This window comes from Pholis gunnellus, assembly GCF_910591455.1.
Source record: "Pholis gunnellus genome assembly, chromosome: 5".
Lineage (NCBI taxonomy): Eukaryota > Metazoa > Chordata > Actinopteri > Perciformes > Pholidae > Pholis > Pholis gunnellus.
Genome location: NC_136531.1, coordinates 1,029,713 through 1,049,167, shown reverse-complemented (window position 1 = coordinate 1,049,167; position 19,455 = coordinate 1,029,713). Strand labels below are relative to the sequence as shown.

Below are 19,455 nucleotides of genomic sequence, written 5' to 3'. Positions count from 1 at the left end.
AGTGAACATGTAGCTGTGACTCAACTTCCTTCCTCTCTCACATCACTCCCTTTTCTTCTTCTTCTTCTTCTTCTTCTTCCATCTTATTGGTGCATTACAGCCACGTCATCACTTCCTCACTTCTCAACACAACTCTTAAACCAGATGAATGTGTTGGCCCCTCCTTCTAAACGTCTCTACCAGTAGAAACGCATGGAAGGTTAAGCTCTGTAGCAGATTGTCCTTGAGATTAATTCAGAATTCTGCTGACGTGGACCTCAGACGCCTCCGTTTATTTATTTATATATATCTATATATCTATAGATATATATATATATATATATATAGATATAGATATATATCTCAGCTTGTTGCATGTCAATGTGTCTTTGAGCAAGACATTTAACCCCAAAAATTGTCCCCGTAGCTGTGCCTACGGCAGTGGTTCTCAAACTGTGGGGTGTGGCCCTCTAGTGGGGTGCAGTGGTATTGCAGGTGGGGCGCGGGGGGGAAATGCAGATTTGTTTTATTTAAAGAACTTTATTCATACCTGCAAACTTGTTGCTTTTCGGCTAAATTCGCCGTTTTGAATCAAAATAGGGTCAACTGACCAGCCAGCGTTTCTCAGATTGGAGTTTGACGAGGAGAAAAGGTGATGTGGTGATCTTCACAATAAAACATCTTTGATGTGACGTGTGGAGTTTTGCCCAATCAGCGTTAAGATGTCTACAGCGTCTTTCCCTTCGTTACAGTTTAAGTTCCGTTATGTTCCGTTACAGTTCAGACTTGCTGGGTTAAGTTAACGTTCACTGCATGCGGAACTCTGTGGACTGTTAACGTTCGTCATTATCGCGATTTAGGAGGAAAAAACGTAACATGATGAAACATGCAGGTTGTTTGTTTTAACTCAAAGTAGAATGAAAGGCCCAGATACTGATGAGGTGATGAGGTCAAAGATCTTCAGGAAGAGGAGGCTGTTTGTGTAGCGCAGCTTGACGCAGGGCTGAGATGTGAAGGAGCTGGGTCTGGATAAAGGTGGAGCTGGGCCTGGATAAAGGTGGAGCTGGGCCTGGATAAAGGTGGAGGTGGGTCTGGATAAAGATGGAGCTGGGCCTGGATAAAGGTGGAGGTGGGTCTGGATAAAGGTGGAGGTGGGTCTGGATAAAGATGGAGGTCTAAACAGGCAGAGTATGCTGAATGCAGCCTCTGCTCCAAGGAGATGAAGTACAGCAACAAGGGCTCACTGTCACATATATATATATATTTTAAAATGTATATATGTGTGTGTGTATATATATATATATATAAGCCTGTCTTATCCTTGAGGGCTTTGAGATCGACTACGCTCACGCTAAGTTGATACCGTTGCTTCTACCGTCGTCATCAGGGGCCGGAGATGAAGCCACTAAACCACCTCCTCCCCAGCTTTACCCAACTTATCCTGGGTATGTGACCTCAGAAGATGGGCCCGAAGCCATAGTATAGTATGTTGAAAAAAGTAATGAAAAAAAGTCACAGGTTAGGGTAGGTTACTTTTATTTGTACAGTTTATTTGGACTTGGTTTGCAATAGAAGGCGAGGCATCCATCTCGACACACATTACAATCAACACAGACAACAAGACAAACATGATAAAAGTACACAAGGCAGTCAATCAGTGAACTATTTGTGACAGTCACATGACTGCGCGGCGCATGTAACAAGTTACAAATAATCCGAGATGCACGACCAAGTGCCGTGTCCTCTTAAAGACCCTTTACGCACGACACCAGGCCGTAGTTAAGTCACTTTCTGGTGCCGGCTTCACTACAGCGAGTGTGAATTAAGCTTAACTTCTGGGAGTGTGTTCATTGGGCTCCACCCACTCTACCAATAGAGGGCGGAGCCTGTGTGAGTCAGAACGAAGGGTACGATAGTGTAACCCTAGTTCTATAAACACAGGCTGAGCCTTCTACCAAAGGGTTCCTGTCACTCCTAAGCCCACTGTGCGGTCTGCATGTTTTGAAGTATGCATGAATTTTCCTAAATGTGTCTCCAGGTAAAGACAACAAACAGCTGTTCTTGTGTGTAGTTTTGATCAGTCAGAGAATAAAGTGCACATATTTCAGCAGTGAGTCAGTGCAGATTAAAATCAAACTTGTTTCCTGGTGATGATAAAATCTGACTCAACGGAACATGAAAAGACTCAAAGGCTGAAAAGACTTTGGCCATAAAGTTACATATGACAGAATATGAGTGAATTGATTCAGATACAAAGAGTAAATATCAGAGCTGAAAGAATTGATCACTGCTCTCATCTACAAGTTTATTCTGTCACAAATGTCAGCAGAGCTCCTTCATCAGAGAGTCTACAGATACCTGTTAAAGTCACTCACCTGTTAAAGTCACATCCAGATGAGCTCAAAGAGACTTTCTATCTTCGTCTGCAGACACCGACAGACGCAGCCATCGCGTCCTCACACCTTCAAATCCAAGTCAGGACTCGTCAGTAAGACGTGAGAGCAGAACCCCGTTCTGTGCTGTAGTGCTGCCAGTAAACAAAAGGTGTGTCAGTCAGAGTTCTGATTGGAGAGAATTCACATCAAGTACAGACAAGAACGCATATTGAGAAAGAATAGGAGCTACTGAAACACAGCTACTGGAGGATGTTTGTGCTCCGACACTAAAGAGACAGAGTGAGTGTTTTTTGTGTGGTTCAGCTGTTGAGTCCATGTACATATGACAGTATGGCGCCCCCTTCAGGACAAACTGTTCAGTGATGAACGCTCATCAATCAGAGGAACTCAAATCATAATGCTGTTTGTTTTTAGCCATGCTAGTGGACTGAACTATGAACTATGGGATGGACTGAAGCAATGTGGTTCAGACATAAATGTGATGACTCTGGAGATCCTGTGACTTTCTCTCTAGCGCCACCACCAGGTCAACATTTAGTTTAAAGTGAAAGTGGATGAACGGTTGGTGGAGCGGCACCATCACAAGGTCAAAATCGGTCTAAAACGATATACTATAACTATATATATATAATATATATACTGCATATATATCTACTTGTTTAGTTTTTTACCGATGCTTCTTGTTGTTGCTCTGAGGCACAAATAAAGGATGAGCTCATCTTACCTGCTGGTGTAGTTCCGGGATCGGTCCGCTAGAGGGAGCCCGTTAGCCACACCGGGTCCTCCTCAGAGCCGGAGAAGCTCAACACAGAGGCGGACAGACCGCAGTTAGTGCGCCTGTATTCTGATCTTTACGGTAATCAAACAGCAAAGAGCCGAGCGGTTGATGTTAAGCTGTGTGCTGGTGAACTTCCTGTAGCCGTGTGACGTCAACTACAAAGTGACGTTTACTTTGATAACAAAAAGTTAACTCTCAATCTTCACAAAGATATTAACCAATTTAAACACCTTGTTACCTGTTCAACTGGCGCTAAGAGGAGTTTTCACCACATTTATACACTTCTTTACTCCACACTAAATACCGGAAGCTCTACTACCGTTTGTGTGAAGTTTCTGTCAAGTTACGCTTACCACCTGAGACCAGGTTCCTTTCAAAATAAAACACAGGAAATACCACAAAAGCCTTAACGAAATATTTGTACACAGTAGTCTCAAAGAAACAAAGATGGAGTCAGATATTTATATGAATTAATTTTATTTATATGTTGACAGAATTGTATTGTACAAACACATATGACTCATGACTTGTTTAACTGTTGTTGTGGTTCCTTTCAGTCCTCATGGTCTCTGTTTAAACCTCTTGAACTCTGAGCCTATTTATAGGCCTCTGCTCGAAAATTGCATACCCATACTCAAGAGAGTGTAAATCTCTAACTACAAGGTCTATTTCAGGGGTGACCACACTTTTTCGGCTTGCGAGCTACTTTTAAAATTACCAATTCAAAATGATCTACCTACATTAAAAATGCTAAATATTTATTTATATATATATATATACTGAGTATACTTTATATTTACAATATATGTTGGCGTACCTTGCATAACTGCATGAGCCCTTATGGTACAACACAATTCTATACATGTTTGGTCATCACCTTACTCTGATGACTTGCACTGAATAGAATCAACCAGAGTTGCATATTCCGGACAGTAACTGGTGGTAGCCAGCCTCAAGCAGACTTCTATGATCATCAGTCATGGTGGAACGATATTTGGACTTAATATTCTTCATGTGGGAAAAGGCTGACTCACATAAATAAGTAGAGCTGAATAATGTTGTCAAGAAGGTGGCACATTTCCTCATGTTTGGGTACTAAAAGTGTCAAAATCTCATCCTCCACTCCAGACGAGTTCAGGTGAAACAGCGTTGCAATTTTTGATGCAAGTGAATCAACGTCAATATCTTCCCAAAATGTGCAGCACATAAATGTAGCGACTGGCTCGAGTAAAGCAAAGTCTTGAAAGCGTTTGTCAAACTCTGACAGACACTTGTCAATCTTTGCACACTGTCAAGTTGCGCACGCGCCTTTAGTTGCGTCTCCAGCTCTGACGCAAGGTTTTGGAAGTTCCCCAAATCATTGCGCTGCAGCTTTAGCTTCTTTAGTAGAAATACATTGGAAGGCTAACTAATAAGTTCACTGGAGTTTTGCAGTTGACCGCGCATACATGGTGACTCGTGTGTTAGAAAAGACGTGATCTCAGACTGGCTGCACTGTACGTCAATCAAGTGGCAAATGCCATGAGGACATCAATTCTTTTTTGAATGGCATGCGATCTACCGGCACTACCTCGCGATCGACGTATTGGGCACCCCTGATCTATTTGAATAAAAAAAATGTTTAATAACAAAAACACTTGTGAAATTTGTTCTGATGGGTAAATAGTATGAATATGTTTCTGGTTAATAGTAAATGAAGATGGCACACAGCTCAAATTGAAAATTGTCAGGTTCGCCTGAAAAAAATATTTTTTTTTATGAGGACCTGGCTAGCCTAAAAACTCTCACAAATCATAGCAAAACAGGTCAGGAGTCTCTAAAAAAATGTGGCTTGGATAGAGTAAAGAATTAAATAGTTAGAGAGGTTTCAGTACAGAGAATTTAGGCGAGGTCCTCATTTTGGAACCAGGTGTTCCAGCTGTTCCATTGTACTTTTGTATACTATATAACTATTTATTTCACTTGTTTTATCAATAATATTGTTCAAACATCCAAATCCAGCAGTTTGGCATAATTTTTTTGAGAGCCATAATTCTCTCTTATGCCGTGTTCACACCAAACGCGGCGCAAATTCTTCACACGAGTAGATTACATACAAAGTCTATGCACAGACGCGATGAGACTGGAGTGATGCGAATTTGCGATGGCACGTTTGGCGCGGCGCGATTGATGCGAATTTGCGTCGAACGCAGAATCGCCCCCAACGCGTGAGTTAAAATGTTTCAACTTCGGCGAAAAAATCGTGTGACGCTGTGGCGCGATAGCCTATCAGCGTTGAGATGTTTCTCCTCTCATCAGTGAAGTCCTGCCGTTGTTGAATCAGGAAATAAATGCTGTAGCCGTCCATGTTCACCCAGAGCTACGATACCTCATATCAGTAGAGACCAGACCAAACTATGTGTATAAATGTGTGTGTGTAAACCATATGGTACAAACGATGAATAGACGCTGCCGTATTTACGTCTAGATGACGTTATGTTGAGTGTTGATGGAGCTGCTACCATGTTAGCATAGCCTAGCACCGGTTGATCCGAGCGCCATTGAGAAAACAAGTACAAATCGGCATCATTACGTAGTTATTTCGGAGTCCCTTTTTGTCGGTTTAATGCCGTTAAATCACAGCCAAATCAGTTTATTTTGTGTTCATGCAGCTGTAGTAAACAGCCGAGCTCGATGAAATCCACGGAGCTCCTCTGGACTATGTTTTGAACCAGACATGACGGCGTTGGTTTTGATTGACAGAGTCTTTAGCCCATAAAAATCGAAGAAACGCCTTCCAACCCTGTGCGTAAAATTCCATTCGCCACCCTTCCCCCGGGTCCCAAACGTTAGGTTGACCCCCCTTTCTCCAGGAAACAGAGGAGAGACACACAGGACATGCATAGCAATAGTGTAGCTTAGCCCTGAACAGAATATCGAACGTTTTTGTTCATGATTCTTTTCAAAGTAAGGAACTTTCACGATTGTTCTGCTGCTGAGTGGCTTGGTGTTGTGGTGCTTGTTGGCTTGTATCTCTGTAATGCTTTCACGAAGAGAAATTATGAAGATACCTCTGGATTCGTGGTCGAATTCTCTTGCTGTAAGACGTATTGGGTGGCTATGGTAATTGTTAGCGCTTTGTTTGGAGCCTTCTCATGGCCAAAAATACGTGATATTGTGTACAATCTTCTTAGTTAGTTAGTATAATGGTGTATAATTGTGTTTGCAGTGTGTAAAATGGTTTGCATGATTAAGTTGCTTAGAATTTCTTCGTTAATTTGGTATATAGCATGTGTGTAACATTAATAATATTTATTTATGAAAAGTCCATTCTACTCTTGTCCCAGTGGAGGGAGAACGCACTCTTGATGCTACAAAGGCTGAATTCAGCTTCATGAGGACGTCTTTGGAATGATTTTGTCCTCTCGAGTGAACAAAGTGATGAAAACGGAAACATCAGAGCCCAACCTGAAGTTCATGAAACACAAAGATTTCTGTTTCCATCAATTACACAATCATCACTTTTGCTCATTCTAAGGGAACGAAACACAACGATTCTGATCTTCAAGTGATGATGAAAATATACTTATTAATATTATGTTCATTCATCCAAAAGTCTTCAACGGATCTTTAAGTTAAAGTAGTAAAACCTGAAAGTCCTGCATTCACAATGAAAGTGAAAGTACTAAAGTATTCATATCTGAATGTCACCGAGGGATCAATAAAGGTTGATTGTTTTCTCCAGAATAACATATAAAAGTGATTTATTTGTTGATTATATTTTGTTATATTGATCTGAATGTGATCGTCAGCAGTGTGAGTTTTTACAGAGGAGGAGACTCTCCCTCCTCCAGAGAACACAGAGACACTGAGGAACCAGAGCTGGACCAGACCCTTAACCAGAACCCAAACCCAGGAAAAAGAGATTCAGTGAATGTGGTGTTGAAGGTGTGGAGGTGGATCAGTGTGTCAGAGGAGACTATGTAGAAGGACAGAGAGCCAGCAGGACAGTCCACATACACTGCTACTCTACCAGAGGAGGAGGAGGGGGAGGAGGAGGATTGTGTTCTGCTGCCATTGTGAAGGACAGAGTAACCACCATTATAGCTCTCCAGACTCCAGGACTGATCGTTCATTCCAAACTCACAGTCTCTACTGTCTCCGCTCCTTCTGATTCCTCTGTAACTCACAGATATATTAACTACACTTCCTCTCCACTCGACCTCCCAGTAACAGCGACCAGTCAGACCAGTTCTACACAGCAGCTGAGGACAGGAGTCAAACCTGTCTGGATGATCAGGATATGACTGATCCTCCTCCACACGTGTCACCTTCCTGTTGTCATCAGACAGTTTGAGCTCTCTGTTCACTGTGTTTGTGTCGATTGTGAGTTGACAGGAATCTGAAGGACAGAAGGAGACATGAAACAGCATCAGTTCATCATCAAACACAGCTGATGGGTTTATTTGAGACTTCATGAATCAAATCAAAGTGAACACTCACACTTCCTCAGACCAGGTTTCAGCCACTGAGCTCCAGCAGGTTCAACCCTGGAGGAAGAAACAGAGTCAGAATGAAGCTTCATCATCATCACTGATCTTCATCAACCTTCACTCAGATCCTCCATTCAGACAAACACATTTTATACACAAACTGTAAAAATGGATTAAATATCATTTAAAGTGGAGACCAAAAGCTGTTCAAGTCAGTGTTAAACAGAGAGGTTTGTATCTTGGATTCAGCTTTACAATGAGCAACAGCTTGTGTCCCATAAGATCAGACCCAGCATCAGCTTTAGGGGCTAAAGTCAGCGTGAGCAGCGTCATCTTCTCCTCTGTAGTGTGCTGGAGCAGCAGGGTGAAGGCAGCTGATGCTAAGAATATCAAATATTTATCTCAACATCGTGCAATGATGCATTTACATTTCATGAATAATGTTATCTTCATGAATCTATGTGCAACATAACTTTCTACTACTACTATCTCCATCAATATCATTCTCAATATCACTTCTGTATTTTAGTTTCCATGAGTCTCTGGTGTTAGTTTCACTTCTTATTCACTTTATATTTTACTCTTTTATTTCATATTTTCTTCTTGTTTACTTTTTCTATTTTAGTTGATTTTTTAAAAATGTATATTCTCATTCTATAGTTTTTTATAGTTCTGTTGTAATATTTAATGAAGCTCTGTCACAAGAATTTCCTTCAGGATGAATAAAATCTGATTTGTTCTTTTCTTATCTTACTAGTAGCAGTTAAAATATTAAGAGCCCAATTATTATAAAAAGTATTACAATGTCCAATGTATTATTATTATTATTATTTGATACTTAAATATGTAACGTTAAATCATTTCTAAATGTACAATATTTCATAATTAAAAACAAAACTTGTTCAGATTTTATTAACGTTAGTTTGAACAAAAATGTAAAGAATCCATAGATCGGCTGAATGTAATGGAGAGCTCCAGAACAGATACTAAATGGACCCTGAGCTGACATTATTTTGTCAACTGCTGTTTTCAAGGTCAAGAACAAACTTTGAACCTCTTTGTAAAATGTTCTATAAACACTTTGACTCCATATTTGTGAAAAAGAATGATCAATAAATGACCAACACCAGATCCTGGTCTGATGTTAGTGAGGAGGTCCGTCTCAGTGGGGACAGGGACTCTCACAACATCAGCTACTGTCTTCACTGTTATCAGACTGTGAACCAACAGACTGTGAGCTCTTGTTGTCTCTTCATACCTGAGAGTGTCCAGTCTACAGTGTGGATCCTCCAGTCCAGCAGACAGCAGCTTCACTCCTGAGACTCCTGGATGATTGTAGCTCAGGTCCAGCTCTCTCAGATGATGGGAGGGGTTGGATCTCAAAGCTGAAGCCAGAGAAGAACAGCCTTCCTCTGTGACCAGACAGCCTGACAGGCTGGAGACACACAATTATATTACATTAACTTTCATCTACTCTTTCAGTCATGTTGCACCTTTAAAAGGAACAGTGTGTAAGATTTAGTGACATCTAGTAGTGAGCTGCAGGTTGCAACCAACTAAATCCCCTCAGCTCACTCCTCCCTTTCCAAGTGTGTAGAGAACTACGGTGGCCTTCAGGTAGAGATGTTTTTACTACTAGGAGCTACTCTGATCAATATTCTGTTATTTTTCTTAAATATTAGTAGCAACAGTTATGTTTACAACAACAAAGTCACAATATAACATCATTAATATCTCACTGGAAACAAAAGTAACATGTCAATAAAATAAATATAATTTCTGAGTGAAGTTTATAAAGAATGAAGAACACAGACATCAACCAGTATCAGTCATTCTTCCTGTCCTCTGTCCTCCATCCTTCTGTTTTCTGTCGTTTGTCCTCCTGGCATATCTGCTTTTTTGAGTGTAGTTGTCTCCAACTTGAGTATATATTAAGACCACATATATATTAAGTAACATTTAAATGGTTATCAGTTAAACAGAAGACAAATACTGACCTGAGAATCTCTAGTTGACAGTATTGGCTCTCCAGTCCAGCAGACAGCCGTTTCACTCCTGAATCCTGCAGGTCGTTGTTACTCAGGTCCAGCTCTCTCAGACTAGAGGACTCGGAGCTGAAGACTGATGACAGAACTTCACAGCTTCTCTCTGACAGATTACAACCACTCAACCTAAAACATGTACATCACACGTGTGAAAACATTTCTATCTACATTTTATATAACTTACACTTATATTTAGGTAGGCAGTACTGTCATGAATTAAAGGTGGTAAACTGAATGAAGACAAATGACAATACACCATATGAAAGTTCTGGTTCACCATTTATAGGTTTGTTAAACCTGACCTGAGGGTTTCCAGTTTACAGGGTGAACTCTCCTGTCCAGCAGACAGCAGCTTGACTCCTGAATCCTGCAGGTCGTTGTTACTCAGGTCCAGCTCTCTCAGACTAGAGGACGGGGAGCTGAGGACGGATGACAGAACTTCACAGCTTCTCTCTGACAGATTACAGCCACTCAGCCTGAAGGAGAGTTAGTGATGAAGACAAACACAATACTGATTTTTTTCGTTTTCAATGTAAAATACACATTTCTGAGTTTATAAATTGAGGATTAGTCTCAGGTGCCGAGAGGAATTTGACCTTTTATTGTTTGTATCACTGGAATCTAACAGCAATTAATAGATCGTAATCCCTAATAGCTCAACTCCGAAGAACTCTTAATTGAACAACAAAGTGAACATTTTTAAATTTCAAAGCTGCATTCATCTGTGGAGTTGCAAGGAAACAAACAATTTGCATGTTTTCAATTGATCAACTAATCAATTTTTTTACTAAATCTGGCAACAGAAGACTTTCATTAGTTGAGAACTACTCTACTCATGTGATAAAGCTGTTAAAGGCAGTTATCTGGGTACTTACAGAGCTTTGTTGGAGGCTTTGACCACTGGCAGCAGCCTCAGAAGAGCATTCTCTGAAGCATAGTATTTCTTCAGGTCCAACACGTCCAGATCTTTTTCTGATGTCAGTAAGATGAAGACCAGAGCTGACCACAGAGCAGGAGACAGTTCATCTGTATAGAGATGTCCTGAACTCAGGGACTCTTGGATCTCCTCCTCTAGAGAACGATCATTCAGTTCATTCAGACAGTGGAACAGATTGATGCTTTTCTCTGGAGACTGATTCTCTCTGAGCTTCTCCTTGATGTACTGGACTGTTTCCTGATTGGTCTGTGAGCTACTTTTCATTGTCAGTAGGTCTTCTAGATGAGTCTGATTGGTCTCCAGGGAAAGACCCAGGAGGAATCGGAGGAACAGGTCCAGGTGTCCGTTTGGACTCTTCAAGGCCTTGTCAATAGCAAACCTGTGGACCTGTGTCGTAGATGTTATGCCACAAGTTTGCCCTGGCTCCAACATCACATTCTTGCTTCTGTTAACGACTTCCATTCTGACGTAGAGCGCTGCCAGAAACTCCTGAACACTCAGATGGACAAAGCTAAACATCTTGTCTTTATTCATCCTCCCACGTTCCTCTTTGAAGATCTCTGTGAACACTCCTGAGCAATTTGCAGCTTCACTGACATCAATGCCACTCTCTTTCAGATCTTTCTCATAGAAGACCAGATTGCCCTCTTCCAGCTGGTGAAAAGACAGTTTTGCTAATGACGTAATGTACTGATTGAACTCTTTTTGGTCATACTTCTTTTTTGTCTGACCTGTCTGAAACACCAAGAATTCTGCATACATCTCAGTCAGGGTCTTAGGCAGCTCTCCTCCCTCTCTGGTCTCCATCACGTCCTCCAGAACTGTAGCAGTGATCCAGCAGAAGACTGGGATGTGGCACATGATGTGGAGGCTTCGTGAGGTCTTGATGTGGGAGATGATCCTGCTGGCCTGCTCCTCATCACTGCATCTCTTCCTGAAGTACTTCTCCTTCTGTGGGTCAGTGAACCCTCTGACCTCTGTCACCATGCCAACAAAATCACGAGGGATCTGATTGGCTGCTGCAGGTCGTGTGGTTATCCAGAGGCGAGCAGAGGGAAGCAGTTTCCCCCTGATGAGGTTCGTCAGCAGCACATCCACTGAGGTGGACTCTGTCACATCAGTCAGGATCTTATTGTTGTTGAAGTCCAGATGAAGGCGGCTCTCATCCAGTCCATCCAAAACAAACAGAAGTTTGAATTCACTCTTGATGTAGTTGGTGTTTCCTGATGACTGCAGAGATGTGAAGATGTGATTAAGAGCTTCTGTCGTGATGTCTTTGGTCTCCTCGATACATTCATGAATGAGCTCTGACAAACACAACTTTTCTTCCTTCATATTCAGCTCACGGAAGGTGAAGGGGAAAATGAGATGCACATCTTGATTGGTTCTTTTTTCAGCCCAGTCCAACACAAACTTGCGCACAAGAAATGTTTTTCCAATTCCTGCGATTCCATTGGTCAGTACTGTTCTTATGGGTCTGTGTCCTCCAGACGGGGGTTTGAATATGTCGCTGGGTTGAATTGGTTTCTCTTCATCTGCTGACTTCGCCCTCTTCACCTCAATCTGCCTGAGCTCATGCTGAGTGTTGATGTGTATGTCAGCCCCTGCTGTGATGTACAGCTCTGTGTAGATCTCATCCAGAGGTTTCTCATCCTTCTTCTCCAACCAGGCCTGTTGTACACACATGAACGTATCCCGAAAGTGTGATTGAAGCGTTTGTTGCTGAGATGAGATGTTTACTCCCAGAACCATCTCGTCTGTATTGAACACAAATATGAAAAATATAATTATTATTAGATTGTTTGTCTACAGTTGGAGGAGCAGAACACAAAAGGTCTTTTGCTAAAGGACTGTCTTCATCAGATTAATGAAAAACTGCTCCTTGCCTTTTGTCTGGTCTGATTAGAAGAGAAGACATTCATCCCACTTTGGATAATAAAAGTGTTTCCAAAGAGGGTGGGGGGGGTTCCGGATCAACAACACTTCAACCAGTACTTGTGTGTCCATGTGTGCGTCAGAAGTTAGGACTGAACTTCCTGCTGTAGCTGCAGAAGTGAAAGTGTTTGCTGCAGGTCTGATGATGTTCACTCAAACTCCACAAAATGAAACTTGTCCATTTTAAATAGCTTGTTGGTCATTTTCTTTTAGGGAACTGAATTTAATGCTTCTTTGGAGTCATAATGTCTCTCACAGAGGGTATTTCTGAAAACATTCACCACACTTTCTTCTCTCAGGGCTTCCATACAAACCAGAGAATACAGCAGCTTTACCTTCGCTCTGACAGGAGGATGTTCCTCTGTTCTCTGAAGTCTCTCCATCAGCAGCATCATCTGTGTGAGAGAGGTTACAGTATGTGTTATTTTATACATTTGACTTATTACCTATTTCTTATCTTCAAGTTAACCCCTGATTGGTAATTAGGTTTTATTCATGTTTCAGGTTTAAAACATGTTTCTGTGTTCTGTGCTGTAGGTTACATCATGTTGTCTGGGATAGACGATCAGTTGGAGTGTAATCGCTGTGGGACATTGTCAACACAGCTGTAGCTCCACAAACTATTCTTCATTTCTAGGTTCAGTTATTCTTTCATTCAATTATTACACATGGTTCTAAAATGGGTTCCATCCAAACATAAATAGTGCGTTGTCATGAAGCCGACAGGCTTTCACAACACAGCGGCACACGAATGCGTAGAGACCGGACCAAACTATGTGTATGAATGTTTGTGTATAAACCACATGGTACAAACAATGACATAGACGCTGCTGTATTTACGCATATATGACGTTATGTTGAGTGTTGATGGAGCTGCTACAATGTTAGCTTAGCATAGCAACAATCGACCCGAGCTCCATTAAGAAAATAAACATTTTAAAAGTTGTTTGCTTGTCGTCTTGCGGAGAGAACTAACAAAACATGAATTCAAACTTTTTACAAATCTTCTTCATTACGTAGTTATTTCAGCATTATTTTTGAATCGTTTATTGCAGTTAAATCAGAGCAAAATCTGTTTATTTTGTGTTCATACAGCTGTAGGAAACCAGCCAAGGTGTGTCTCTGGATGATGTTATGAACTAGATAAGACGGTGTTATGACTTCGGTCGTCATAATATGAGCATTAATGCTGTGTTCCTCCCTGCCTGTGGCTGGTGCTGTTATACTGTGACTGTTTCTTTGTATCTTGGAATGGCAGGTGATTCATGAGGCCGGAGATAAGAAGCTACCTGTAGAGGCCGGCTCGTTCTATCTTCTTCTCTCCGGCTCGCAACCGGGCCGTGCTGCAGCCAAGAGGGTCACGGTTATACGGATAGGGGCGACCCCTCATAGTATACTATAACAACAGTCCATGTAGTGGTCGGGGTGAGCAGCTCTTTTGTTCACATTGGTTTCTCCTGTTTTCGGTTAGGGTTCTAGGTCAGCTGCCTGTCTTTTCTTTTGTTCAGTTTGGAGTAGGTAAGGTAGTACATTAATAAAGATTGTTTTGGGCCAGGCTCACCCCGACGCATTTTGCTGCAATGGTGTAAATCAATAAATATTATGGGCTGTATGGCGGCAGCAATGGTCGTTCTTGAGAGTGGGAGAGAGGAGGAGACCTATTATTATGCTGCGTCCAGGTTCCCCTAGACCGGGCGTAACAATGACATTTAGTTTCCTGTGATATCTGTGACTTCCACAACAAGTACTCAGCAGAAATAGAAGTTATTTCTTCCATTAGTTGATGAAGGAAATAAATGTCTTCGTTGATGATTCGTCGTGAATGAAGCAAAAAACCACAAATGGTCCTGCGAGTAATACGACACGGAAACTGTTGGTGTGAACGCACCCAAAGGTTGAAAAATGTAAACTCGCGCGAATGAGTCAAATTTGTGTATTTCTCGTCTGTTGGCGTCTCTGCATTGAGTTTGGATGTAATCTACACGTTTGGTGTGAACACGACACAACACGACTCTGATCTCTCACCTGGAGGTGTGTTCTGTGTATTTATGTTTATATTGACAGTACCACCAGCGCCGCCGCCTGTGATGTTGGGGGCCACGATAACACCTCCACCCTGGGCAGAAACTGTGGCTCCAGCAGCAGGAGTCAAACCAGAGGAGGAGGAGGAGGAGGAGGAAGGTGTCGAAGCAGGGTTTTGTGCAGCTGTTGATTCAGCTGTTGATGAAAGACACAAACAAACAGGTTTATTTCCTGCAATACATCAGAGTTCTTTCTAACAGTACTCTGATCTCTCACCTGGACGTGCGTTCTGTAACTTCTCCGCCTCGTTGTTGAGGTTCATCCTCTTCAGGATTTCAACCGTCACGTTCACAGCCGACTCTTCACCGTAGCTGTCGATCATCCTGCTGACGGTGTCCGGCCGGTCCTTGTTCTCCAGAAAGCTCTTAGGAATGGGCTGACACCCGTCCAGCACCGGCTGAGTGAGGTTCCACCGAAACCTCTTGAAGTCATGGGCACCCAGCTCATCCAGAGAGTCTAGGATCAGACGTGGAACCTGCATCTCTGATCACTGAGAGGAGATCAGCCTGTAATGGGTTCAATAAAAGCACCGTCACACGTGGAGGAAGTCTTGTTGCAGATAAAGATGTCAAAGATTCATGTTTGTTGAACTGCAGTGCTTAGAATGAAGAGAGACGCCATGTTGTTCCTGAACTATTGTTACAACAGAACATTATTTTTGAACAATGCAGCACATTAAATCACTTTTCACAGAAGTATAAAGGTGTTGCAGCGCTCTCTCTGCCCTCATGTCTCCTCTCTGTATCTCTACCTCCTGTTTTTACTACAAACACACCAGACAGAACCAAACCAACACGCTCATCACTGGACAACACTGCCTCGCTGTGTCAGCAGGCTCTTTTTAAAATATCAATCTGCAATGTTAAAAACACGAGAGAACAACAAACAACTTGAATATGGTTGTGATCAGGATTAAAGGAAACACAGAACACAGCAGCTGATTATGAATATATGGAATAAACCATCATTAGAAAGACCAAACAGGTAAAACAAGCTCTTACCGTGTGGCTCCAGTAATTAGACAGTTCCTCTACTGAAGGACTGTAATTATCTGTAAACTCATATCTCATATTCATAAACTAATTTATTACCTGTATATAAACCCTGTAAAGATACTTTTAAATGAGCAGCAGAGCTGAGTATGTGGGTTGCACCCATGAAAGATTTGTCAAATCTTCTCTGCCAATGCCAACAGAGCGGTTCATCAGAGACGACCTCCAGAATGTGGGAATGGAGAGGATGGAATGGCCTGCCAGCAGTCCTGACCTCAAACCCATGCCATCCCACAGCAGTGTGTGAGCAGGCTGGTGACCAGCATGAGGAAGAGCCAGGCTGTTGTGGCTGTGTATGAGTCTTCCACGCTACTGAGGGTCCTGTTTGTTAAACGAATAAATTGTTAAAATGCCAATATGTCTTGTTTCTTCACACTTCAATCATCCAATCCATCAAACACCAAACAAGAGTCAATGGCAGAATAAGCTGTTTGGCATTGGCAGACAAGATTTGGCAAATTGTTCATGGACGCAACCCACAAACTCAGCTCTGCTGCTCATTTAAAAGGGAAATAAACAGGCTTTCCAACGGTATAAGAACAAAGAAATACAAAGTACAAAGAAATAATCTACCAAACACAAATGTCCTTACTTTTTGTGCTATGTTTAATTGTGACATTCGCATGACTGTGTGGTGCATGTAACGAGTTACAAAAAATCAGAGGTGCATGACCAAGTGCCGTGACCACCTTTTAAACCCTAAGCCTATTTTGAGCCCTCTGCTTGAAAATTTCATACCCGTACTCAAAGGGGCTTATCTCGCTAACTACAAGGTCTATTTGAATAATTTCAATGGAATTATAACACTAACACTTGTGATAGTTTTTTTATATATGTACATATCAGTGTATATGTTACTGGTTAATGCTGAATGAATATAACACACAGCTCAAGTAACAAATGTTCAGGTTCGCCTGAAAAAAAAGCACTTTTATTGATTTGAAATGATGCAGACGAAGGCTTAAACTCTCTCAAATCATATCACGACACGTCAGCAGTCCTTTTAAAAAAAGGTTTTGATAAAGTGAAGTATGCCTGTGGTCAGCTGAGGTCAGCCAACGCCAATTCTGATTTTGGAAGCAGCAGATATAGCTGTTTTATTGTACTTTTTTATATACTATATAACTCTATATTTCACTTCTTTTATCACTAATAGTGTTCAATCTATCTAATACAGCAGTTTGGCATCATTTTGAGAACCTGGGCCATATAATAACCTGTAAAACATGGCTCATTTTCATCTGAATTTCAGTTTTACGGGATGTATTTGAACCTAACACAGCCTGTGATTGGCCGATTTGCGCATTTCTTACAGATCTGAACCCGGAAGAGTGTGGGCAGTGTAGTGATGCATTCTTTGAGTTGTTTGACAGAATTTTAAGCCAATAAAATAATCGAAAACCGTGATCCACCCCCATGGGTCAAACCCATTGGCCAAAAAAAATTGAAATTATTATTCATTCGTCATAGAAGCTCGTCAGAGACTCAGTTGTTTCGAAGGACAAAGGACAGAGAGCTGCTGCATATGAGGAAACGGATTAAAACATTTCTGAAATTTCCAGAAAAATATCTAAAAGGTACGAAACGTTTCAATATTTATGCTGTTAGGCTGTGTGTTGATCCGAGGTTGAATAATTGTAACTTTGGAAGGGTGAAAAGTAGAAGAATTCGGAAGCTATAGTTTGATGCAGTGTCTTCTGCTGGTGCTCCTGGATATGCGCTTTGTCTGAAAAGTGCCGTAGATCGCGGCTGGGATCGATAACGGTGAACATTGCTCGCCTTCTCCTGGCGAGAAATAGGTGAAATTGTGGTAGTACTTGTAGTATCTTGAAGTGCTTTGTGTATATATATGTTTTTGAGTGATTAAAATAGGTTACATGGTCCATTTTATCAGAATTTCTTCGTCATGTAGGTTTTTTAAATATTTTAAAATATCATTTCATTCATTCTCAGAAGTGATTTGTACTACATGTGTGTACTCTTCGCCCCCTCCTAAGGGGGCTCTCGGTGACCCTTCACGCACGACGCCAGGCCGTAGTTACATAATTGCCGGCTTCACTACAGCGAGTGTAAATTAAGCTTAACTTCTGGGAGTGTGTTCATTGGGCTCCACCCACTCTACCCATAGAGTCCAATAGAGGGCGGAGCCTGTCTGAGTCAGAGAATAGACAGCAGACTGACATGTGCACATATTTCAGCAGTGAGTCAGCGCAGATTAAAATCAAACTTGTTTCCTGGTGATGATAAAATCAGACTCAACGGAACATGAAAAGACTCAAAGTCTGAAAAGACTTTGGCCATAAAGTTACATATGACAGAATATGAGTGAATTGATTCAGATACAAAGAGTAAATATCAGAGCTGAAAGAATTGATCACTGCTCTCATCTAAAAGTTTATTCTGTCACAAATGTCAGCAGAGCTCCTTCATCAGAGAGTCTACAGATACCTGTTAAAGTCACATCCAGATGAGCTCAAAGAGACTTTCTACCTTCTTCTGCAGACACCGACAGGCGCAGCCATCGCGTCCTCACACCTTCAAATCCAAGTCAGGACTCGTCAGTAAGACGTGAGAGCAGAAACCCGTTCTGTGCTGTAGTGCTGCCAGTAAACAAAAGGTGCGTCAGTCACAGTTCTGATTGGAGAGAATTCACAGCAGCCTGAAACACTGACAGAGAGAAGAAGCAGGAACAACTGTAAGCTCATGACGACATGTGACGAACACAAAGAGCCTTTATCAATACCAAGGAGGGACTTGTGTACTTGTGAGTTTGGACTTTGGATGCCAAACGGGAGGACACAGTTTAGTCATTCTGAAATAGAAACAGCAGCTTACTTGATGACATCACCACCTCAGCTGGTCTCAATAATGAATTCAATCCAGTTCTTCACTGTAAAATATTTTTACAATCAAGTCAAATATGAGAACCCTGCTTTTTTATTTTCATTTAAAATAAAATATGATACTGTATATACACACATATAATTGTATTTATATATATATATATAATTGTATATATATTTCTCATATTTGGTTTGATTGGTAAAGTACTTCACAGTGAAGAACCAGAGTAAACTCATTATATCAATGGATCAGATCCAGATTGCTGTAACAATCATTAATCTTTATGAAGAAGTTGACGAGGAAGCTGAACAGCTGAGCTACTCAGCTGTAGTTTGTGGTGCTGTTGAACTTTACTGGGTTATACTGAGAGCTGTTTCTAATATTTATTTTATTTACTAAAAACCCTAAAACTGTAATCTTGCTGAGGTTAACATTTATTGCAGGGCTGTTATATCACAGTACAATGCATTAGCTTTATCAGTCAAATAAGGTTCAGGGGAGGTTTGAGACAGTAACAGCAATAAAACCGTTAATATTTAAATTAGCCTACATTCCACATACACACCTACCGCTTGTCTTCTTGGTATTCAAGAGGTTGATAATCAGTGTGATAGTCCTCGTACAGTTAAATGCACAAACATCACTATACATTAAATTTAAGAAGTACCTGATCCTCATCTGTGTCTCGTGCATCATTATTCATTAACCAGGACAGACTTCAACACAACAATCATGTCTATGATACAGAGATCATGGAGGCTACAGTGACTTTTGGACTCTGATAAGATAGGTGTGTGTTTTTACACCGCCTGTCGAGCAATAAAAGAAACAGAAACATTCTCAAGCATAAGCAAGCACCTGACCACACAGGTCAGATATTAGACATTTCATTCTAGTAGACTTCAACAATTCATATTTAGAAATAATTATTAATT

General features: G+C 41.3%; 1 protein-coding gene across 2 annotated transcripts; it reads right to left on the bottom strand.

The window, feature by feature from the left end:
* Window positions 1-3,623: 3,623 nt before the first annotated feature.
* Window positions 3,624-18,215, bottom strand: LOC306695779 (NLR family CARD domain-containing protein 3-like). 2 transcript variants are annotated; one of them, XM_079159129.1, is made up of 10 exons: window positions 18,125-18,215; window positions 14,841-15,130; window positions 14,568-14,759; window positions 12,878-12,937; window positions 10,546-12,364; window positions 9,973-10,146; window positions 9,623-9,796; window positions 8,884-9,060; window positions 7,636-7,682; window positions 3,624-7,534 (listed from the first exon to the last, which is right to left on the bottom strand). In XM_079159129.1, exons 2-10 carry the CDS (start codon window positions 15,103-15,105, stop codon window positions 6,957-6,959), a joined length of 3,486 nt encoding a protein of 1,161 aa, XP_079015255.1. In that variant the 5' UTR covers window positions 15,106-15,130; window positions 18,125-18,215; the 3' UTR covers window positions 3,624-6,956. The 2 variants fall into 2 exon arrangements, with proteins under 2 accessions (XP_079015255.1, XP_079015256.1); XM_079159130.1 differs by lacking the exon at window positions 14,568-14,759.
* Window positions 18,216-19,455: the final 1,240 nt, after the last annotated feature.